Below are 25,397 nucleotides of genomic sequence, written 5' to 3' on the forward strand. Positions count from 1 at the left end.
CTGAGATCATGACCTGAGCTGAAGGCAGATGCCCAACCCACTGAGCCACCCAGGCACCCCACAAACTGGGGGTTTCTAAAGGAGAGGAAGGTGAGGGAATGGGGTGGCTGGGTGATAGGCATGGGGAGGATATGTGCTGTTGTGACCACTGTGTGCTGTGTAAAACAGAAGGATCTCAAATCTGTACCCCTGAAACAAATAACACATTATATGATCATAATAAAAAGAAGTGAAAGAAAAACATTTAGAATACAAATGTAAACTAAGTAAAAATGAATAATCTCATTGATAAGAAAGAAGAAAGAAAAAAAGAGCAAGCAAGCAAGCAAACAAGCAACTAAGCGACCTAGAGTAACCACACTCCGATTTCAAGCTGATGACAAAGCTGTTGTCATCAAAACAGTATGGTACTGGCAAAAAAACAGACACTCAGGTCAATGGAACACAACAGGAAGCTCAAAAACTGATAATCATACTATTTTTGGCAAAGATTATTCATTCTTATATTAAAGGTATGTTTAAACTTAGCTCTTATAGGATTATTAACTCTGAATGGGAATTAATAATACTTATGTCCTGTACCAACGTTTGCTTCCAATAAATGCATTTTTTAAAAAAGATTTTATTTATTTATTTGACAGACAGAGAGCACAAGTCAGCAGAGAGGCAGGCAGAGAGATACGAGGAAGCAGGCTCCCCGCTGAGCAGAGAGCCCAATATGGGGCTCAATCCCAGGACACTGGGATCATGACCTGAGCCAAAGGCAGAGGCTTTAACCCACTGAGCCACCCAGGTGCCCCAATAAATGCGATTTTAAAATCAGCTATTTTATATACATATATATTATAAAATAAGGATGATTTAGAATCCACACTTTTGGGAAAAATTAAATGCAGTTTAATAAACTTACCACAGAAAAAGAATATAGATATCCATCATCACAACTGAGAACATCACAAAAGAAGTCAATCAGACACAATCTGGTATCTGATGAAAGAATATAATACTACTTAAGTAGTTTTGCCCAAATATTCAACATGTTGAAAGCTATAGATCCTGGTACTCATTTACAAAAACACAGTTTTCAGACTTAATTCCTAACAAAGAGTATGAAGATGTTGCCAATGAAGTCCACAATGCATATGACTGACAGGAAAAATATTTTCCCAACAAATAAATGGTAAGACCGGAAGGAAGGAAGGAAGGAAGGAAGGAAGGAAGGAAGGAAGGAAGGAAGGAAGGAAGGAAGGAAGGAAAGGAGAAAGAAAGAAACTCAGAAACTAACCCACACACATGTATGGTCTTAACTTATGACAGCAACAGAAAATATACAATGGGGAAAAGACTGTCTCTTCTGTGAATGGTACTGGAGAAACTGGACACTAAATGCAGAAGAATGTGACTTTCTTACACCATACATACAAATTATGAATGGATGAATGACTTGAACATAAGAATTAAATCCATAAACCTCCAAGAAGAAAACACAGGTAGTAAGTTTCTCAATATTGGTTTTGGGAAAGCGTCTTTTACATCAGACACAAAAAGCAAAGGCAACAAAAACAAAAATAAACAAGTGGAAGGACATCAAACTGAAATTTCTCCATGACAAAGAAACCATCAAACCCTAAAAGGCAACCTCCCCAATGAGAAAATATATCTGCACATCCTATGTGTGATAAGAGGCTAATATCCAAAATACACAAAACACTCCTTCAAATCCAAACCAAAACTGAATAAAAACTGGGGAGACTATGTGAATAGATACTTTCCAAAGATGGCATACAGGTGGGCACCAGACACAGAAAAAGTTGTTCAACATCATTAATTGTCATCAGGAAAACATAAGTCAGAAGCGCAATCAGCTATCACCTCACAACTGAGGGAATGGCAATCATACCAGAGACAGATACCAGGTGTGGTCAAGGGTGTGTACACAAAGGGACCCTGTGCACTGTTGGTGGGAATGGAAATTGGTGTGGCCACTGTGACAGATGCTGCAGAGGTTCTGGGGAAAAAACAAACACAACTACCACATGACCCAGTAATTGCTCTACTGAGTATTTCTTTGGAGAACACTAAAACACGCCCTCCAAAAGAGAGATGCACTCTCATGTTCACTGCAGCATTATTTATAATAACCAGACATGGAAACATTGACCTTGAGAGCATTATGATCAGTCACTCAGACACAGAAAGACAAACACCAGAGGGTCTCATGGACATTCAACATGAAATCCAAAAAGTACTGAATGCACATATACTGACAACAGATTGGTGGTTGCCAGATTCAGAGAAGGGGGGAAAGGGGTGAAGGTGATCCAAGGTACCATGTTTGAGTAATAAAATCTGCAAGTCATGGAATGTTCTGTGCAGCATAGATATAAAAGCCAACCCTGCAGGATGGGGTACAGACTTCCTTGCTACTTGAATGTACAGTGTCCTAGGAAACCTTGCACAGCAGAAATGGTGTACACTGAAAAGGGAATGACCATTCATTTCTACAGAAAAATGAGTGAACATGCTCAGACATGAAAAGTTCCTTCTCCTTGGCTCTTCTTAGGCCTCAGGACACAACATCCTAACGGATACCCAAAATAAATGGAGATAAAGCACAGCAGATGCTCATAGACAAAATTCAAAGTGCTGGTGGCTAGATGAGGAGACCAATGCCCATGAAGGAGCTGGTTGGGTACACACCACCTCTGTAGTGATTCCCCACAAAACAGATGGTGAATGTGATGCCCACTTTTTGACTTTTTCATAAGAGGGAAATCCTCTTCAGGTTTCTTCCTGCTACTAGAGCTGGGTAATAACATACATCATTTCAAAAAGCCAAGTGTCTTACCATGAACTTTGAGAAAAGTGTGAAGACTTGTACTTGAAAGTTGCTGAGGGGGCAGAAGTTCAAAATTCTCCCAGACACAAACATCAGCATGTCCACTGTGAAAGGCAACTTCGTCAGCAGGTAGAACATGAAACACCGTCTACCCCCGAAAACCTCCTCCTTTGCCTCACTGGGGACAACCCACAGAAGCTGGGGGTTACCTCAATTCCTCCTTTCTCCCATTCCCAATATCTAACCCATTGGCAAATCCTGTGAGTTCCATCTTTGACAGGTACCCAGAATAGGACTCACCCCTCCTTCCAAGGCCACCTGTCTGGTCACACTGGAGACCATCTCTTGCCCAAGTTCCTGGAAAGTCTTCATCATTGTCCTCTCTTGGCCATCCTCAACACTTTGGCATCTGTTCTTAACACTGTAGCCAGGATAGCCCAGTGAAACAGGGTCCCATGGGGTCACAGCCCTGCAATGGCTCTCTGTAACCCTACTGTCACCTCCCTGAGGTCATGTCCTAAACTGTCTACTGTGGCCAGAGGGCCTTCCTGCTGCTCCTGGATATATCTGGTATGCTTCTGCCCAGGACCTTTGCATATGATTTCCCTTCCATTTAGAAGGTTCTTGATGTGACATCACTCACATTCTTTCAAAGCTAACTTAAGCTTCACCTTCCTAGTAAAGTCCCACCTGGACCCTTCATGAATAACAAGTACAACTGCCACTTCCCCATCAGCACCACAGCCCTATCTCATGCTTTCTATCTCCAGAGCAATTATCACAGTCACCAATCTATTTCAGCAAGGGAGAAGTGGAGGCTTACTTGGGTGGTTTAACCACGAACTCCCTCTGATTTCCCAGACCAGAGCCCTGAGGGAAAATGTGATCAGAGCTCTTCCACAACCATGATGCCCGGGACAATGGGTCCACCCACAGAACCCTGAAGACCATCAGGGAAATGAGTCATAAGAGGAAACCACTTGCACATGAAACCTGAAAACACCTTCCTCAATTCCAGGTGAGCACACGCACTTCCTACCTTTGCCTGATGTGCTCATCTGAGAAAGCTGAGCAGAGAATCATCCCAGGGTCCAAATCTCCCTCTGACCAAGGAAGGGATGCCTGGGAAACAGACATTTCTCCTCCCTGCACCAGCCACCTGGGATAGGCATCTGGCATCCTCCTGGGGTGGGCCAGAATGATGCACCTGTCCCTCTTTCCTGGGATGTCATCACAAACCAGACTTTGCTGTGATATTTCAGGAAGGAACCTGCAGCAGCAGCAGCAGCAGCAGCAGGACTCCCAGGTTCGGCCTCAGTCTCACACTGCAGGCCCCATGTGGAACTAGAGCTTCAAGGAGACTGCTGTGCCATGTGGTCTTGGAACCTAATGGCAGCAGCTGAGATTTCAATTCCAAGTGAAAAGTGTCCTCTTCCACACAACACAGGAAAGTGGAGGATTTCTCAGGGGTGTGGCTCTGGAAGAATTGCTTCTCCTGACTGAATTCAAAAACACCAGGCAGAGGACGCCTGTGGTGCCTCATCTGAAGAAGCAAGGGACACACTAAGCAAGAATCCATAATGCTGCCTGTTGGGCTGCTTCCCACCAAGCCCTCTGCTGAGAGGCAGGTTTGAGAATACAACAAGAAGCAAGTTTTGTATCACAGGGACAGCAGAAGAGTTGGCCAGGGAGCAGAGCCCTGTCCCCTGAGCAAGCTGACCTGTGCATCAAGAGTGATGGCCCACTGCCATTGCCTCACAGTCTCCCAGCTATCTGATCTGACTACCCTGCCAGGCTCACACCTGATGACACAGTGAATCCTAAGATCCAGAGACTGCTTTCCACCCCAGCTCAAAGCTACTCACAGAGAAGCAAACTCCAGTCTCAGAAACATGTTCATCATTAGCTCTGGAATTCTCTGGGTTTGTCTAAACTGGCCCACCCAGGTGTCCCTTCCGAATCATTCCTCCAGTGTCCTAGGGTTTTAAGCCACCTTGGAGCCACCTGCCCTTCAAAAGTCAGGAATGGGTCTATTTAGGCAGAGCAGCCAAGTGACTCTGTGCAGGAAACTCAGACAACATCCTACCTGAACACCAACACTCCCAAGTCCAAGCTTCAAACCCTCACTCCCTGAGCATGGAGCACCACATCAGCATGAACACTGCTCTTTTAAATTTCTTGTTTCTCATTCTTTAAAATAAGAAGCCAATCTCCAGTCACCACTCTATTTTTCCTTCAGAAAAGTAAGGGAAAAGACAGAATAAAACACTACATGTGCACAGCACACTTCTATTTAAATAGAGTTCCTTGTTCTTTCTCATATGGGCAGCCCGACATTACCCATACTAATGAGAGATACCACAAGCTCAGTCCTCATATATATATTGGACCTTATATTTTTCCTTTTGATATTGGTATCCCAAAGTGAATGTCTACATTGCTTTCTTAAAATAACAAGAATAATAATGGCATGGTCACATAAAGGTCTGGATCTCCATAACGAGGTGACATGGCTCTGGTTTGGATAAGGATGAAGACAAAACCTCCTCCCATGAAGCAAAGCCCACAGCTTTCGGGACCCTGACACACCTCATAGGTGAAGAGCTCCTTTGCTCCATGGAGTTGTCTGAGTGCAAAGAATACAAGCACCCTCCAGGGTTCATTCTGTTTTCTTCATAAATTTCCCAGTTGTAAGTGTTTTACCAGGTCAGGTTTCAGAGCCCAGGATGGGCCACCAGGTGAGCAGCAATCATTCCCCACCCCACTGCCAAGGAAGGCTAACAGGGGTTTGTGTTCCATTGGGAACAAAATGAGCCACTCCCCAGGCTCCTAAACAATGTACACTCCTCCTTCATTTCTCCCCCTCACAAAGGGCACTGCACCATGTTACAGCTCTGAGGCTGTGCTTTAAAAAAAAAAAAAAAAATCCTTTTTAAAAAAGTTTTTATTTATTTGTTTGACAGCAGGAGAGGGAGCACAAGCAGGGGGAGTGGGAATGGGAGAGGGAAAACCTGGCTTCCCGCCAAGCAGGGAGCCCAATGCGTGGCTCAATCCCAGACCCTGGGATCAAGACCTGAGCCAAAGGCAGATGCTGAAAACACAGTCACCCAGGTGCCCTTTAAAAATAATTTTGAAGGGGCACCTGGGTGGCTTAGTGTGTTAAAGCCTCTGCTTTCGGCTCAGGTCATGGTCCCAGGGTCCTGGGATTGAGCCCCGCGTCGGGCTCTCTGCTCAGGGAGTCTGCTTCCCTTCCTCTCTCTCTGTATGTCAAATAAATTTTTAAAAAAATAATAAATTAAAAAAATAATAATTTTGAATATCAGAAAGTGGTTCACGGAAGAGAAAAATATGAACCCCCACAAAGGATTCTTTGACTATTTCAGAAAGCTGTTTTCCCTTTGTTTAATTAAAACAGGAAAAAGAGGGACGCCTGCGTGGCTCAGTTGGTTAAGCAGCTGCCTTCGGCTCAGGTCATGATCCCAGGGTCCTGGGATCGAGTCCCACATCAGGCTCCTTGCTCGGCAGAGAGCCTGCTTCTCCCTCTGCCTCTGCCTGCCTCTCTGTCTGCCTGTGCTCGCTCACTCTCTCTCCCTCTGTCTCTGACAAATAAATAAAATCTTAAAAAAAAAAAAAAACAGGAAAAAGAAACACACAGATGCCCCTTCCACTAGCAGGTCTGATCCACTTCAGTGACTGGAAGAAAAGCAGGAAATAAAAGAGGAACAGATGTTCTGATGACCTGTCATTTCCACCATCTAACTTTTGAAACTTCACCCACACACGAAGAATGAAGCACAAACCAACATCATGGACAAGTCTGAATTGGAGTGACAGGGAGAGACGATGAGGTCATGTGTGTTGGCTGAGGCTGGTGGCACAGAAGAAGGTGCTCTGCAACTCCCCACCTGTGCTTTACCTGTCCTCAGCCAGGAATATGCTTACAGCCCTGACCTGTCACAACTGTCACACAGAAGACACACAGCCACCCCGGAGCCAGCCCTGCTCACTCATTCCTGGGGAATGCATTCCACTCTTCTCCAGAACCCATCAGCTTTACCCAGACTTGGAACTCCCCTATCTGCTGCAAAGCTCCAAGATCCTCCCCCCACTTCTTCCAAATTACCCTGACCCAAGTCTTTCATGAGAAAGGGAGAAGGCTACCTCCTAAATGGTTAACACCTCTATTCCTCTTCTGTCATATTTCTCTCCATTTAACTTTCTGCCTGGGCAAACTGAAAGTAACATATCAATGGAACATGAACATGCTCTGAGAGCTGAATCTTTCGTTGCAGCTTTCCGAGGACTCCTTATGCAGTAAGACACTAGTGTATCCTACATCACTGTGTTTGAAAACTATCATCTACATAATAGGAGAGTGAAAAATCACTCTATTTTTGCCTCACTCTTCTTGAAGCAGAATATCTTTTTCTTTTCTTCATTGACAAATTCCAGTTAGTTTCCATGCAGTGTTAATTTCTTTGCTTCAGGGGTAGGATTTCATGATTCCTCACCTGTATAGAATAGCGAGAGCTCATCACAAGTGCCCTCCCTAATAGCCAGCACCCATTCAACCCTACCCCCAACACACCTGCCTGCTAGCAACCCTCGTTTGTGCTCTGAGGTTGTGTCTGTTTTCTTACTTGCCTATCTTTCTCCCCCCGCCACTATATTCATCCATATTCTTTCTGAAATGCCAGAGTAGCAAAGTCAGTGGGTATTTGTCTTTCCTTACAGAATTTGTTTAACTTAATCCACTCTGGATGCATCTGCATCCTTGCAGATGGTAAGAATTCATTCTTTGTGAAGCTGGGTCCTACTCCATTGTATATCTATCTCCCATATCTTCTTCCTCCACTCATCAGTGAACAGATGCTAGGGCTTCCTTCATAGTTTTGATATGGTTGATAATGCTGCTATAAACATCACGGTGCTTGGACCCCCCTGAATGTGCATTTTTGTGTCCTTTGGGTAAATACCTAAGAGTGCAATTGCTGGATCCTAGGGTTGTTCAATTCTTAGCTTTTGGAGGAACCACGATACTCTGTTCCAGAGTGGTTGTAGCAGCCTGCATGCCCACCAACAGTGCAGGAGGGTTCTGCATTAAGCAGAACATTACCTGCCAGCAATTTCCTAAGGAGGAAATGGAAAGCCTGGGGGATAACCTGATTCACCAGCATCAGGCAAGTAGTTCCAGAAATTCACCCAGGGTTCCTGATGCCAAGCCCGTTGAAGCCACCAGCATGCCTCTATCTCCTTCTGACTTCACCACCAATGAAACTACAGAGAAAATATGGCATATCCAACTATCTAGATGATCCATTTAGTGAAACTAGAAAGTCAAGCTTCACTTTTAAATCTTCAAAGACTCCCTGGAATCATTTTGACTTTTGTCTCTGGTATCATTGTAACTCTTTGGATGAAAAGACTAATCAGTTAGGAAACTTCACCTTTGACAAATGATAAGACATCATCCAAGTCTCTATCTGACCTCAAAAAGCCACCTAACTCTAGATGCTGGCCACTCCATCACAACCTATGCCCAATAGAATAAACACTGTTAGATGAAGGAACACATTCTATGTTAAAAATACACAATAGTCAATCTCATCTTCCCTTTCCAATCAAAGTGATTTCCTAGGAAAGAGATGTTCCACATACCTTCATAAACCAGAAATGAGCAGATAAAATGGGATCCCCTGTAAAGTTCTCTCTGCAGGGAAAATCAGGAACTCTTGCACCCACTCTAGATTGCTGACAGCTACTTCAGTTTGACTTTGTGGCTCCACTAGAGACAAGAGAAAATCCCAGGAGGTTTGGGGTGAAAGAGAAGTTTTACCTCCCATCTTGACATGGATATGACATTGCATCCAATGTACCTGCTGCTTTCTCTGAATGTTGATGTCCTGTGACAAGCTGCATGACCGACTCAGACGCTGATGTTTAAAACTTTGGGTCTCGGGGCGCCTGGGTGGCTCAGTGGGTTAAGCCGCTGCCTTCGGCTCAGGTCATGATCTCAGGGTCCTGGGATCGAGTCCCGCATCGGGCTCTCTGCTCAGCAGGGAGCCTGCTTCCTTCTCTCTCTCTCTCTGCCTGCCTCTCAATGTACTTGTGATTTCTGTCAAATAAATAAATAAATAAAAATCTTTAAAAAAAAAAAAAAAAACTTTGGGTCTCAAGAAGCCAGAGTGGAGAAGTGTTGTCAGGTGGGGATAAGAATGTACCTCTGACCTAAGGCTTGAACACCTGCTCCAGTTCCTTGAGAAGGGGAGACACATGCTTGTTTCTTAAGTAGTAATTAGTTTCATTCTAAAGTTGACCAATGCCATTATCCTTTTTTTTTGGGGGGGGGGGGGGGAGTAGTGAAGCTACTCTCCCAAAAACACACTCAACTCATCTGTTCCAAATGCAACATGAGTCAGGACTGGTTTCCTCCAGGCTCCAGACCCTCATCTGGAGGCCCCTCCTACCCCATCGTGACAACTCATTACCACCAAACTCAGGGACATGGGGCACGATGCTGAGTTGGTAGATGGCTCTAGCTCACTCCTGAACTTGGAGAAACAGGATACAAAGCTCACCACTGCCTCCTAGAGAAACAAGCTCCAGCGCATTACCTCTCAGGGTCTCTCACCCAGCACCTCACCACTGCCCTCAGTGTGAACAGGCTGTACGGAATCATCTTTGACCATCTTTTGCACTGCAGCTCGCCACTGCCTCCAGTGGTGGCAAGCAGCATTGCCATGCCTTCCAGTGACTATCTGTAGCTCACCACTCCCTCCAGTAACAACAACCTGCACTGTCAGACCTTCCAGCGTCCTGCAGTGCAGCTTGCAACATCCTCCACTGGTCTCAAGCCACACTGGCATGTCTTCCACCATCACTCAGACTGCAACTCAGCACTGCCACCAGTGGCGTAAATCCGCACTGCGTTTCCTTCCCACGCCTTACACTGTATCTCTCCACTGCATCCATTGTTCGGAAGTGCCAGTGGTACATATTCCAGTGTCTCACCCACTGCAGTTCAGCCCTGGCTCCCTTGGTAGCAAGCTGAACTGCCCCATCTTTCAGCATCTGTGGCACTGGAGCTCATCACTGCCTCCAGTGGTGGAAAGGTGAATTATTAGAGCTGCTTGATGGCATGGCAGTGCAGAATTATGTCATTGAAGGCAGTGCTGAGCTGCATTGGGAGAGCTGCTGAAAGACATGCCAGTGCAGTTTGCAGGCACTGGAGGCAGTGGTGAGCCACACTGTGAGACCCTGGAAAAAATGGAAATGTCGGTTCCCGCCCCTGGAGGCAGTGGTCAGCTGCAGTGTGAGGGATGCCAGAAGGATTTGTAGCGCTTCTGACAGCCAGGAGAGAAAGTGTTGAGATGCAGTGCGAGAACATGGATGGCATGCCTGTGTAGCTTGTTCCCATCGGAGGCAGTGTTGAGTTGCCACTGGAAGGAGTGACGGTGAAGTACCTCGCCACTGGAGCCACTGGTGAGCTGCAAGGAGTGGCAGTACAGTTTTCTACCATTGGAGGCAGTGTTCAGCTGTAATGCAAGGCATGACAGACGGTTTTGCAGTGCTCATTAACGCCACTAGAAGCAGTGAAGATCTGCAGTGCGAGACAATGAATGGCATGCCTGTGCTGAATATGGCCACTGGAGGCAGTGAGAGGGCTCCTACCTTGGGAAGAGTTCACAGGAAGTTTCTGGCCAATTCTCACAAGCTTCCTAACCAAACTGATATTGATTTGGCTAGAAAGCCCGTGAACATTGGCCCGCGTTGTTCGGTGATTTGGACGGCCCACTCAGTGTTTGGAATGAGTTCTGGAGAATTGGCTGAGACCTCGCGGGATTATGGGCCAAGTCTGCGCCATTCCCCTAAGGAGCCCCACTTTCCGAAGAGTCCGCCTGAGGCTTCCGGTCAATTCTCACGAGCTTCCCACCTAAATCGATACCAATTTGGGTAGAAAGCTCGTGAGAAATGGCCCGCATTGTCCGATTTGAACTGCGTGCTTGCTTAGTGTTGGGAATGAGTTCTCAGGAGGTTCTGGCCAAGACCTCTTGGGCCAAGCCTGCGTGATAGCTCTGAGGGGCCCCCGCCATTGGAAGCGAGTTTACCAGAGGTTTCTGGCCAATTCTCACGACCTTTCTACCGAAATCAATACCGACCCACATTATCTGGTGATTTGGGTCAGGAGCGTTGGGTATTTGGAACGACTTCTCTCGAGGGTGCAGCCGAGACCTCACGGGATTAGGTGCCTAGCTGTGCGATTCCCTTGAGGCCCTCCGCCATCGGAGGACAGTTTGCCAAAGGTTTCCAGGAATTTCTCACAAGTTTTTTACCCAAATTGATAGCAATTTGGATAAAAGATTCATGAAATTTGGCCTGCATTTTTCCGCCATTCCGCCTGCCCGCATTCGACGTCAGAAACGAGTTCTCGCGAGGTTCCAGAGGAGACTTCGCGGGATTACCGGTGAACCCGCGTGATTGCCAAGGGGTCACCCGCTGTTTGAAGAGAGTTTGTGGGACGTTTCCCGCCCCGAGCATTCTGCCCAAATTGAAATCGATATCGATTTGGGCAGAATGCTCTGGAGAATTGGCAGGAAGCCACTGGCAAACTCGCTTCCCATGGCGGGGGCCCTCAGGGGAGCTGCCTGGGGCTAGACTGTGGTCGAAGGCATTGCAACAAGAACCTCAGGACAAAGTGCTCCATACGCGCCCCCCACACCGCCTGCCAGGCCCAAGTCCCCACAGAATGCCAGCCAATTCTGACGAGCTTTCTGCCCGTATCAATTTGATTAGAAAGCTCCTGAGAATTGGTCAGAAACACCCAGCGAACTCGCTTCTGGTAGCGAGGGCCCCCACGGACGCCGCCTTCCCCGGACGGTGGTCCCGCCCAGTCACGCCGGAACCTCGTGAGAATACGCTCCAAACGCTGGGCACATGCTCCCATGGTCAGAATTGCTGCAGCATGCCGACCAGTTCTCACCAGGTTTCCGCTGATACTGAATTTCTGATACAGATATTCCAAATCGATATGGATTTGGGCGGAAAGCTCGTGAGAATTGGCTGGAAACCCCTAGTGAACTCACTTCCATAGGCGCAGGCCTTCAGGGGAGCCGCCTGAGCCCCACCGTGGCGGTCCAGCGCAGTCGCGGCAGGAGCCACGTGGGAGCACTCTGTAAATGCCACGTGTTCTGAATTTCTGCAGAATGCAGGCAAATTCTTACAACTTTTCTGCCCAAATCGAATTGGGCAGAAAGCACGCATGCACTGCACGCTTTTCTTGTTCTAATAAATTTTAATGAAACGTTGGCCCCTAGAAACAGTAGTTACATGTGTGGCCTCTGCTGCCGGAAGCGAGTTCGCCGGGGTTGTCAACCAGTTCTCTTTAGCTTTCTGCCCAAATCGATAGGGGAAAAGCTCATGAGAATAAGTGCACGTGAGAACTAGAAAGGGACCACACTGTAACTGCAATCTTTAGGGTCCAGAGCTTAATTAAAATCCATTATAATAAACATCAAGCTGATGGCCAAGCATTTCCAACAGTATTCACAGCATCTAAAGAATATGTTGGACAGTCCTCTGGAGGTTCTGTTGTAAAAGAACGTGATGCTGGCTGTACAAATCATGGGTTATCACTACATCCTAGCTTTTCAAAGAGATTAATTTCTGTCTTTCTTAAGTCAAATAAAATTTAAATTGGTCTCCATTTATAATGTCAAATTTGTCATTTTAATGCCCCTTAGGCGCATACCAGTAAGTTCCCTATGAGACTTGAGGATAGACAAGCTCTCAATCTTGAATGGTGTATGGATTTGGTATTTGGTCTTTTGTTCTATAAAGGACTTTTGTCCTTCTTCATTGTGTAAACAAGTCATAGCCTTGCATTTATGTATACAGCTTTTTTTTTCCTGGTGTATTTATAGGCTTTTTGATTTTTCATTAAGTCTGTGATTTATATTTTGCTGTGATGGAATGAATATTAAAATTTATCTTTTGACTGTCCTTTCTGAAAACAATGGAGGGACACTAAAAATTTCTTGGTTTTATTTTTTTTTTTTTTTTGAGGATTAAAAAAATCTATAATAGGTTATAAGTCTAGAAGAGGACCCTCAATCAGTCTTGGAAGGAGAGCTAAAACAGAAATGAGAAATAAGCCAGATGGGACGCTACCAACTGGTAACTGTGAATATTAGTATTTTTGAATCCTGCTTCTATTCTTCTATTTCTTTTTTGTTTTTGTTTTTGTTTTGTTTTGTTTAATCAAGCAGGGACCATTGCCATCGTGGGCTCTTTGGAAGTTTCCAGAAGCAAAGATATGGCATTCTTAATATAGGCCAGTTGCCCCACATATAAGCATATTTCTAATTGTCCTTTGAGGACTCACTTCACGTAAAGCCAGATGCACCCTTTTCCAGAGCAGACAAGTTCAATTACAGTTGTGGTTTACTATTGCTTAAGTGAAGAGGCAGGAAGGGCAGATGACATTCTATCCTCTACCCAGCCCTAATGTCTTTTGTTATCATTGCTTTTGTCACTGAACAAAGGTCTAAGCACTTGCTATACACCAGGCTTTAGGGTAGGTGTAAGGATATAAGGATGAACCAAATCCTATAACCTCTAAGAGCTTACAATTTGGTTAGTGAACCAGGCCAGGCAATTATAATACCAGAAGCTGCTTTTAGATGTATTCACTGGCAAATATTTATAGAGTCTAGTTAACCACTGGGGAACAGTAGCGAACTAAAAACTCCCTGTTCTTATGGAGCTTTATTCTACTGGGGTGAGACTTAAATGAATATATATATATATATATATATATATATATATATATATATATAGTTGGATACGTAACAATTTGTGGGGACTGGTGCAAAGTGGAAAAACAGAAGCCTTTCTTCAAAAAGAATGTTACAAGGCTTTTCCCTTTTTCCTGTGGCCTCTTGACCTACGGTGATGGTTTTCATTTGCTATCAAATGTCACACAGTCTTGGACATAGGGATACTTGCTAGGTAAGTAGAGACCCTCATGGGCACCTAGGGCCCCACTCAGACTCAACTCAGACCCTTCTGGGCTTGCACTCAGGTACCCTGCCAGCAGTGGAGGGTGGCAGGAGTCGCTGGGTAGAGCTAAGGAAGTGGGTAGCTAAGAACTCACTCCAGAGGAACACAGAGGAGGGGTGTTGGAAGTGGACCACTGATGAGCCAAGGCTTGCTGAAAGAGGGCAAGAGAGCATAAGTTGTCTATGGAAGAACAGAGACCAGAAATGAGAGATGAGACAGGATTACAAAGAAAAGGAAGTTACCTACTCTGCCTGTTCTCCCAGATGGAAAGATTAAAAGAGCATCCGTAACTCTGATACAGAGCAAATTAAGGTAAGAAGCATTAGGTGTTATTAATATAGCACTATGGAAGTTCCAAGTTATCACATGATTGATGGGGACAATACTGATTTATGTTTGTTTCCTCACATAATGATAAATACAGTCCCTTTCGTCCAGTTTGGATGATAAATTATATACTTATTCTATACCAGTGTTTCTCAACATTTTTTCCATTGTCATCCCTCTCAGGAGACATTTTTTTCTAATCCCTCCCACCCCTACTCTATAAAATTTGAATAACAGAAATATGTCATGTATCTGTTTAGGTACTATAGTCCTTTGGAGGGCCACAAACCATCTGACATCTTTTCATCCTCCAGGAACCAGTTTGGGTATGGTTTCTGTTGGGACGGCTGCTCTGTGCAAATGACACAATTGCATTGCCATTTCTAACTCAGGGCATGCCATGTGACTGAAAAAGGTGATCATGTTGACTATTTCTTGTTGAAGTTTCTCCTCTCTTGGTTTTTTCATTTTCCTACCGGTTTCCCTACTTTACAGATTTTCCTGTCTCTTTTTAAATGGCTTTACCTTCTTTTCCTGCTTCCTAACAAGTTTCCTCTCAAGGATGCACTTTCCAGAATTTCAAGGAAGAACTAAGAGAAGGTTCTTTAGTTCAGGGTGCATTTCCTCGATGGAGTCATTCTGAGGTTTGGTACTCCAAAAACAGTTCTAAAATGAATGTGGTGTGCTAGGATAAAACTGCAGAGTACTGTAGCGTACCACAGAAGGGACCCTATCTGCTGTGCCGTGGGAGTGGGGAAACAGAAAGATTCCTGAAGGTTACGTCTAAAGCGGTCTAAGAGTAAGCCAAGTGAAGAAGGACCACGTCTGATGGAGGAACAGGTATGGCAGTCTCAGAACCAAGACAAGCCTTCCCACAAACGTCGCCCTTATGATTTTTGTCAAATCTAGATACCACTAGGCAGTTAATATTTTTCTTAAATATCACTTTCATTTTTTCAGACAGGCGTGTTTCATCCATATCTGGAGGAATGTGTGAGAAATCTAGAGTATAATGTGTTGCTTGTGTTTTTTCTAGTACATAGTAAAACATGTACTAAATGGCTACCCATTTACTATTTAAAATTACCTGATGTACCGTCGGTCATATAGTACTGTAATGCAATCTATAACAAACTAAAGTAATGGAACTCTATGCAATCAATATATCCCTTCTTCGCTTCCTTTTCTTAAAGAAGCAATAGGAGATACAAATTCCCACTTTAGATGCCACTCTTTATGCTTTCAGTAAAGTTAGAATATTTTTAAATGGTCCCCAATAACATAAAATAATTTTCAAAACAATTGACAAGTCTGAGTTCATTTTGTAGCGACTTTAGGCGAAGGGGCGCCAGCTTTAGACCCAATCCCCATCTATCCTCAGGTCATGAAGGAGCGAGTTTCCCACAGCTTTCATTTCAAATTCATTCTCTTGGTTATTTAAAAAACAACAGACTATACATAAACAAGCCAAATATACAAAGGGATTTTTTTTTTTTAAAGATTTTATTTATTTATTTGACAGAGAGAGAAGTAGGCAGAGCAGCCAGAGGGAGAGGGAGAAACAGGCTTCCCGCTGAGCAGGAAGCCCCGTGCGGGGCTCGGGGCTCGATTCCAGGACCCTGGGATCATGACCTGAGCTGAAGGCAGCCGCTTCACCGACTGAGCCGCCCAGGAACCCCAAACCACCTCTCCCCCCCACCACCACACACACACCCCTTTTTTAAAGCAAACTTGGGCCGGTTTCTGCAGCGCGAAGAAAACACGCACTGAAGTGTCGGCTCAAAGACTTTCTCAGAGAGAGAAAAGGAGTCACGCACGTTCTACACAGGGAGAAGAGGTGGGAACAGCGCGGGGACCAGTCGCGCCGAGCCCCCAGTCCGCCCCTCTCCGGCCGGCCTCTCGGAACCGCCACCAGAGGTCCCCCGGGCCGCGGGTCGGCAGTCAGCTTCCCTCCTACTTCCCTCCCACCTCGTCCTTGTAGCGGCTCCGCCCCGCTGCGCCGTCCGCGCCAAAATCAAACCCGCCTGGGCCCGCCCCGCCCCTCGCCTCCCGCTCCGGCCCGGCCACCGGAAGACCCGCCGCCCGAGCCATGGTAAGAGCTGAGGCCGCGCTCCCGGGTGCCGCGCCTCCCCAGTCTCCGGGCCGCGAGGCCCCTACGCAGCTTGGGGCCTCGGCGGCCTTGGCTCCTCTGTTGGGGCCGCCGGGCCGACATAGCTGGGGCTCGGGGCCCGCGACCCCTGGGCCTCTCCGCCCCTACCCCCGGTGCTGCCCTCCGAGCACACCCGAGAGGCGTTCGCGAACGTGCCCCGGTGTGCCTCGCAAACTTAGCGACCAGTCAGAGCACGAGTCGCTTCAGAACCCGAGCCTCGGGCTCCCGGGGTTTGGCCGCCCAAGCTGCAGCCTCCTAGGAAGAACCGGGAAGGGTGTGAGCGGGACGGACCGAAGCCTTGGATCTTAATGGCTTTTGTGTTTTGACCAGTGAGGGTTGCCCTGTATTGTAGTTTTTAGAGCACGTTTCTGAATGGCTCACGATTTCAGCAGTAACCTAGCGAGTCTTTTATGCCAGTAAGATTTCTTTGAAGATCGCTGCTTTTTCCCTAAAGTTCAGGGGCCGATGCCCTTTTGTGCTTCGGATTGCTAGTTGTTTGGCCCCTTTATTAGAGAAGCACTGAATTCGCCTTCCTTGCATACCATGATAGGTTAAGTCCTGGTAAGATTCCAGATAGACCTTTTATCTTGGTGAATTTAATGCCTTACACCTCATCAAATCATTTTCATAAACCTTGAGTTTGGTGTCATTTTTTTTTCTACTTCTGTTGGCAGAGAATCAACATCTAATTAAATGGATCTAAGATTTTAATATCTTAATTTAGTTAAGTGGTCGTTTTTTTTGCTGGGCACGATCTAGGTTGTACGGTATTTATTTGAAGATACTTGCCCAGATGCAATTACAACTGATAACGACTTCTTTGTGGTTAAACTAACAACGCAGCCACCTGGGCATAAAGTGGTCTCAGAAACTACAGGACCACAGTTAAATCTGTTGCCAGTGCTGTGTGATTGCATGTTTCTCATAGTTACTAATACAACCGACAGAACTATGCAGCACAAATGCATTAACTTTACCCTTTTATCTAATCTACCTTTACATTTGAATCACCTTCTAATACTAAATGGTAATATGCTGTTAACTATTTTCAGATGATTACCTCTGATAATGAAGAAACATGAAATAAATTAGAATAAAATTTTGAGATACATCCTATTTTTTATGTATGCTGAAGAAGTAAGTTTAGTGTTACCTTGATCAGAGACAAGACAAACCTTTGTTCTCTTTCCTAATTGTGAGTTAATAGCTGTTTGTTTTGATTTGGTTAGGCTTCGTGAATAAACAGTTATTATAAATCCAGGCATATTTTTGGAATCGGAGAAATGCAATGTACTCTCTCAGTTTTGAGGGCAACAGATATTTTCTATTTTAATTTCTCTAAATTTTATTGTAATTGGGAAATGGGGCTGATTTGAGGAATTCTGTAACTCCTAATTGGAGGTTTCTTAAATGTATGGTTTTTTAAGTGGTTTAAAATACAGGTTTCCAGGGCAACTGGGTGACTCAGTGGATTAAAGCTTCTGCCTTTGGCTCAGGTCATGATTCTGGGGTCCTGGGATCAAGCCCCACATCGGGCTCTTTGCTCCGCAGGGGGCCTGCTTCCTCCTCTCTCTCTGCCTGCCTCTCTGCCTGCTTATGATCTCTGTCAAATAAATAAATAATATCTTTAAAAAAAAATACAGGTTTCCCCCACTCTTTGAAACTAGCATTCCTATGAAGCCTTTCATAATCTGAAATGGCATGAGGTGAGGAAGCAATTATTAATTTATATGGAAAAAATTTTTGAGCATTTCTAGACCCCAAAGAATAACTTCTTAGGCTTAAAAAAATTATTTTTTATTTCCTCTCAGGCTTTTGGGATACCTTAGGACAGAACTTACTAACAGGGGCACAAAATAAATTGAGATACAGCCCAGATTCTCACCGACAGAGTTCAAAGCTGTGGTGGCTTATGCTTGAGGTGCTGAATGTAGTTCCCAGGGAAGGAACATGGTGGGCCCTTCGCAAAACAAACGCTCAACACTATTTTCCTATTTTTGCTTTTTGCCTTTTTTCATACCAGTGAAAATACTCTTACAATTTCTTTTGATTAGTGAAAACAGGTACTAATGTAGGTCTTCTGAAAGGTGGAGATAGCTGCATGTTGGTCAGCCCAAAGATTTGTTGTCCTCAGGTCAGTTCTTGAGTCCCCTGACTTACTAATTTGAAAACATCTCTAACTTACGTTGTCAGCACATTTTCTTTAATATTAAGTATTAAATGAGCCCCTGTTGATTTCTAAATATGAATTAGCATGGCATCCTTTTTACATGAGTTATTTTAATTCTGGCCATGATGCTGTCCTACTGTGGTTAATTATAAAAACTATTTCCAGTCATGAAAGACACTAACAAATTAGCCTGAAAACAATGTAAATGAATGTTACAGCTCATCCATATTTCTTGAGTAACTATTGTAGCTACTGAACTGAGTGATAAGAGCTTTTGCCAAACTGTTTGCTTCCGGGACTCTACACTGTCTCATAGTCTGTGTCTTGGTGGCAGATTCTTGTGGAGTCTGTGAGTCTCTCGGGGAGCAGTTTAACAATACCAAAATATCTGCAGCTTTTCCTGAAGCTTTGGATCTGTCTTCCACTGATGCAGCCACAGACTAAAGCCCTAAAGGGATCCTCACCCTGACTTGCCTCTAGATTCTGGGGTGAGAAGAGCAGTATTCTCAGTCCCAGCGCCAGGTAAAGTACCTGGAGAGGCTCTTAAAAAATTGCAGGCCCAGGCCTGGTCTCAGAGATTCTCTTTCAATTCATATAGCATGTGCCTTGGCATCAGTACTTTTTTAAATCTCCTGAGATGATTCTAATGGCAGTTTGAAACTCACTAGACTAGAGAAATGAGCCAAAAGAGCCTTCTTAACTGAGTGTGAATTTCATGCTTGGTTATTCTGATACTGCTGAGGCCAGTGCGAAGGGGTACTAATTAAAGCAGGATTGAATGCTGGCTCTTGACTCTTGATTTAGTGAATAGGTCTATATGATTTTTTAGAGATTGCTTACTTGGGATTTCTGGGATTTATCTCTCCAAGAAAGGCACCAAGTAGTTATCACAGAATTTTTTGTTATTAATTTACCCTGTATTGTATTTATGTGAGTGCAGTGGGTGTTATGGGATTTGGGAGATTGAACAGTCTCAAACTTTATGGTTGGGGCTTTAGATACATGGCTTTGAAGTCAAGGGCTGGCCTTTGTGTCTGCTCTAATCTAGCACTAAGCTCTAGGAAAGCATGGGTAGTATGTGTTCTGAAGAAATTTACAGTCGGCTGAGTCGGTTGAGAAAGAGAAGTATACCAATTGATTTGATGAAGGTGTGTTCTGGGAACACATGGAATGACACTCAGACTGTCCTATGAGCTCACGGAAGCTCTTTTACAGAATAGTTGAACTAAGCCTTGGGAGACTTTTTGGAATTTTAAATAGGCAAAAGGAACGAGTGTTTTAGAACAGTTTTCTCTCTCTCTTTTTTTAAAGATTTTATTTATTTATTTGACAGATAGAGATCACAAGTAGGCAGAGAGGCAGGCAGAGAGAGAAAGGAAGAAGCAGGCTCCCTCCTGAGCAGAGAACCTGATGTGAGACTTTATCCCAGGACCTTGGGATCATGACATGAGACGAAGGCAGAGGCTTTAACTCACTGAGCCACCCAAGTGCCCCAGAACAGTTTCTTTAAAACACAAAGTTGGGAAAGAGCATGCTGGGTGTAGAGAATTATAAGTACAGATCTTCATCGGGACGCCTGGGTGGCTCAGTCGGTTAAGCTTCTGCCTTTGGCTCAGATCATGATCCTAGGGTCCTGGGATTGAGCCCCACATCGGTCTCCTTGCTCAGTGAGGACCTGCTTCTTCCTCTGCCTGCCATTCCCTCTGCTTGTGGTCTCTCTCTCTCTGGCAAGTAAATACATAAAGTCTTTAAAAAAAAAAAAGTACAGATCTTCCTCAGCCTGCAATGGAATTACATGGTGATAAACCCATTGTAAGTAAAAAATATCATTAAATAAAAAATGCATTTAATACACCTAATGTATGGAACATCATAGCCTGCCTTAACCATGCTCAGAACACTTAGACATTAACCTATATCTGGGCAAAAACATCTAAGACAAAGCCTGTTTTATAATAAAGTATTGAATATCTCATGTGACTTGTTGAAAACTATACTGAAAAGCAGAATGGTTGTGTGGGTATGGAATGGCTGTAAGTGTATGGATTGTTTACATTATGGTCCTATGGCTGCCCAGCATCATGATAGTACCGTATCACCTATTGCTAGCCAGGAAAAAGGTTCAAATTCAAAATTCGAAGTATGGTTTCTACTGAATGTGTGTCGCTTTCACACCATCACAAAGTTGAAAAAGTCAGATGATGGCAAGTCAGGGACTGTCTAGTTTTTGTATTACAGCTCAAGTTGCTTAACTCTCCATGTTATGGTAAAATACGAGGTGGAGAGTGGTATTGGGTAGATTGGGGTCGGTGGGAAAGGGCCTCGTGTATCACTGCAGAGTGATTGGCTACTTCCAGATGGTTCGGAGCCACTGAAGGCTTTTAAGCAAGGGAGAGGCTTGGTTAGATTTGGTTCTTGGCAGGGTGGAATTTGAACTTAGAGGGTGAGACAAAGTGTGCCAGAGGGCTTACCTACCAGTATGTTGCTGGAGGCAGAACCTGTAATAAAGGCCTGAACTGAGGTCAGAGTTGTAGGGATGGAGCAGACAGGGTGGATTTGAGAAATATTTCACCACTAACCTTGGCAGAACTTGGTGACTGGTCTAATATGGAGTAAGAGGGATGAAGAAACCTGGGATGAACGCCAGGCCTCTGGCTTGGCTAACAAGGTGATATCTAACTGAGTTCAGGATCTAGAACAGCAGGATTGGGGAGTAGATATAGGAGAAGAAGAGTTCAGTTTAAACCTTCAGAGTTTGAAGTCTGTCCAGCGGGCAGGTAGACACTTGAGATTGAAGTTCAGGAGCATACTTCAGAGACTGATGTAAAGATTTGAGGATTCAGCCTAAATGTTAGTTGAAACTGTAAAGGCAGAAGAGATTAAAGAAAAGGTGTGAGGAGATGTGGGGGATCAGTAGAGAACATTGGAGGGTTTTTTTTTTTTTTCTTTTACCCATACAACTCATCAAGGAATGCCAGATAATTTTATTGCTGTGAAAATGAATTAGTGGAGGTACCTGGGTAGCTCAGTGGGTTAGAGCCTCTGCCTTTGGCTCAGATCATGATCCCAGGGTGCTGGGATCGAGCCACAAATCGGGATTTCCGCTCCGCAGGGAGCCTGCTTCCCTTCCTCTCTTTCTCTCTGCCTGCCTCTCTGCCTACTTGTGATCTCTGTCTGTAAAGTAAATAAAATCTTTAAAAAAAAATGAGTTAGGGGTTTTGTAGGTTGTATAAGTACAATAAAGACTCATGTACCCTGGTATGTATTCAGAATGGCAACTTCAAATCCCTTTCCCCATCTATCTTAGGCTTCTCATTTTCTGATGGAGTATTTGGTTGGACAGGCTCAGTCTTTGTTTTTTATGTCTGCTTTATTAGGTGGTGTAAAGTGTTTCTAAGTTCTTACTAAACAGTTTATGTTGCCTCCTAATCTTCTGTGATTTTTGAGAAAGATGCAGGTCACTTAAACATTAGTGTGGAATTCTCCATTAGAGATGAGATTTCTCTCTTTTGTTATTTTCTGTGAATCTTCACCTTGAGAGAATTTGGCTTTTATTTTTTTTAAGGTTTTATTTATTTACTTGACAGACAGAGATTACAAGTAGGCAGAGAGGCAGGCAGAGATGAGGGGAGCGCGAAGCAAGCTCCCTGCTGAGCAGAGAGCCTGATGTGGGGATCCCAGGACCCTGGGATCATGTCCTGAGCCGAAGCCAAAGGCTTTAACCCACTGAGCCACCCAGGTGCCCCAGAATTTGGCTTTTTAAAAAAAAAATTGTATTTCACCTTTGTGTATATATCCTGAATACAATATATAGTAAAATTCATTATCAACGGATTTTAGTTATGTGTTAACTATCTTAATTTTAACTTGGCTAAACTGTAGATATAGAATAATAGTAAACTGCAGTAGGCTTCCATTTTCTACTTGGATAGGTTTTTCCATTCTCCATCCTACACTCCACAATGCTACTAAAATGTCATCTTACTAAAATATAGCTGTAATCTTGTCACTCTCCTGCTTTTGAGGTTGCTCAATAGCTTCTCACCATCTAGAATAACATACATTCCCTTGGGCCGGACAGTCAGCATCCCATGATCTGGCCCCAGACAACTTTTTTCCCCTTCCCTACCACTCCTTCTCTAGGCACCACACAGCAGTCATCCCTGAGTTCTTGTCTTTCTGGAACATTCCACGAACTTCCATAACATCGTGCCTATGTGTGTGGTCTGCCCAGGACACCTTCTCGCCATTTCTCAACTTGCCAAAATCCTTTTCATCTCCAGCCTTTCTAGAGAGCCTTCAGCCTTCCCCAGGGTAGAATTCATTCTGTCCTTGTAGCAATTTGTGCAATGATCTTTCCATCATTTATTAGTTATGTCTTTTTTCTCCGTGAGGTTGTAAGTCTTTTTTGAAGGTTAATATAGTGACATATCATTGGATCATTTGATAAATACTGAGTTTCTGTAAACTGCCAGACTGTACCTTAACCACAGTTCTTTTTGTTTGTTTGTTTGTTTAAAGATTTTATTTATTTACTTGACAGAGAGAGACACAGTGAAAGAGGAAGAAGCAGGCTCCCCGCCAAGCAGGAAGCCCGATACAGGGCTTGATCCCAGGACTCTGGGATCACAACCCCAACCAAAGACAGATGCTTAACAACTAAGCCACCCATGCTCTATTTCTTTTTTTTTTTTTTTTAAGATTTTATTTATTTATTTGACAGAAAGAGATCACAAATAGGCAGAGAGGCAGGCAGAGAGAGAGGAGGAAGGAGGCTCCCTTCCGGGCAGAGAGCCTAATGTGGAGCTCCATCCCAGGACCCTGGGATCATGTCCTGAGCCAAAGGAAGAGGCTTTAACCCACGGAGCCACCCAGGCACCCCCCAGGCTCTATTTCAACCACAGTTCTTCTTACACAGGCAGCACTAATCACAAGTCTTGGCATGTAGTAGTTATAATGAGTCTTTAGAGTTATCAAACCCATTGGCAGACAAGACCATAACATTGCAAACCAAGTTGTTTTAAAATGCAGTCTTTTTTTTTTTTAAATGCAGTGTTTACTTTTTTACTTTTGTGCTTTAGTCGAAGAAAAAAGGACTAAGTGCAGAGGAGAAGAGAGCCCGCATGATGGAAATATTTTTTGAGACGGTGAGTTGTTTTCTATAAGATTTTTAGTATTTTATGTAATTTTCTCCTTAAGTGTATATCAGTGTTAAACTGTACCTTTTTCATTAAATATCAATGCTGATCAGTTTCCTGTGGAATGGATAAAATTCTGCAAACATTTTTTGTTTCTCTGAAGCTGTGGAGGAAGGAAGAACCCTACCCCAATGTTCCCTTCTGTCCAGAATGATCTTTCTGAAGCGTATATTTGATTGTGTCCCCTTTCTGCCTGGAAATGATATTAGTTGACATCTACTGATTGCTTCCTAGATGCCAGTCATTGTTCTGACCACTTGGTGTATGTTATCTGATTCCTTCTTTCTTAACTCTATGATCCTCATTCTACAGATGAGGACCTCTGAGACACACCCAAGTGCATGGGATCTCAAAAATTAAAACGTTAGTACTAGGATTCAAATCCCGGGACGACCATCTGATTTTTAGAGGCAGTGCTAAATGCTGCCTCTTTACCTTGATAAATCTGTCTGTAGTGTAATATATATATATATCATGGTGCATAGGCTCTTTTAATTTATTCCAGATATTTGTGCCTGCCACTAAGAGGAAATAGGTTTGAAGTTTTAGGTCCTAAGTCACAAAGTCAGGATTCAAACCCAGGCACCTGGCTCTAGAGGCTGTTTTCTTTACCATGTTGCTTTATGTTGCCTTTTTTTTTTTTTTTCTTTCTAACAGGTTCAAGTCTAAATCTTTGGCTTACAAAAAACACTAACTTCAACTTCCTGTGTCTTAGTGTAATACTTGACTATAACTTCAAAGTCTAGTCTGGCCCCAACCTATGGCTGCTTTCATTATATACAGGTGTAAAGATGTTGGGGAAAATGGCAAAGTAGAATATGAAATTAATAAGATAATTAGTGATATTACTTGACATTTTCATTTTGATAATGCAGATTATCAGTAGAACAAGCAAAACATTCTGGGGAGTTTTGTTTTAAAAATCACCCTTTAAGTGTAATCTTACTAATGTTAACTGCCTGGAATGACTTACCAAAAGTCATTGGCAATTCAGAACAGAGTATCATATTAATAATGATGATTATTAATTAAATAAATTGATTGTTTAATTATTTTAATTATTAATTATTGATTAAATGATTAATTAAGAGGTGCCTGGTGGCTCAATCAGTTATATGTCTCTGACTCTTGATTTCAGCCCAGATCATGATCTCAGGGTCATGAGATCAAGCCCACCATTGCTCTGCACTCAGTTCCAAGTCTGCTTTAGAGCCTCTCCCTCTCCCTTTGCCCCTCCCCCTGCTCACACACATTCTCTCTCTAAAATAAATAAATGGAATCTTTAAAAAAAAGAATAATGATTAGAAAGATAAATTGATGAAGTTTACATGTGATGATTATGACTATTCTATTGAGTCTGAATATTTTTCCTATGATCTCAGCAAGAAGAGTAGACTTAATTCTTGTTAGGCAGTGGAAAGCTGGGAAGAGTGGTGGGGGGAATGATTTTGTCCTTTATGATGTTGTTAATTTTCTCAAGTATCAAAATTGGCTGTTTCAGATTGAAAGTTTTCAACCCTGATATCAATTAATAACATGATACTGATTAGTATTAACAGCTTCCAGAAGTTCAGTAGTCACTGAGTTTTTATGTAAAGCTAAAAATTGATACTGGTTTCAGTTCATTTATTCTTGTATATTCATTCGTGTGTGTGT

The 25,397-nt window shown here is 43.7% G+C and overlaps 1 protein-coding gene across 4 annotated transcripts in view; it reads left to right on the forward strand.

Moving 5' to 3' along the window:
* The first annotated feature begins 16,139 nt into the window (after positions 1–16,139).
* MND1 (meiotic nuclear divisions 1) overlaps positions 16,140–25,397 on the forward strand; it is a 73,018-nt gene continuing 63,760 nt past the window's right edge. For 3 of the 4 annotated variants that reach the window (XM_082726739.1, XM_082726740.1, XM_082726741.1), the window contains exons 1-2: positions 16,227–16,316; positions 23,625–23,690. In XM_082726739.1, coding sequence (XP_082582865.1) covers positions 16,314–16,316; positions 23,625–23,690 — 69 coding nt within the window. In that variant the 5' untranslated portion in view covers positions 16,227–16,313. Of the gene's footprint in view, positions 16,317–23,624; positions 23,691–25,397 lie in introns of all 4 variants that reach the window. The other variant, XM_082726738.1, reaches the window with a different exon arrangement.

This window comes from Mustela nivalis (genome assembly GCF_964662115.1).
Source record: "Mustela nivalis genome assembly, chromosome: 4".
NCBI classification, from domain to species: domain Eukaryota; kingdom Metazoa; phylum Chordata; class Mammalia; order Carnivora; family Mustelidae; genus Mustela; species Mustela nivalis.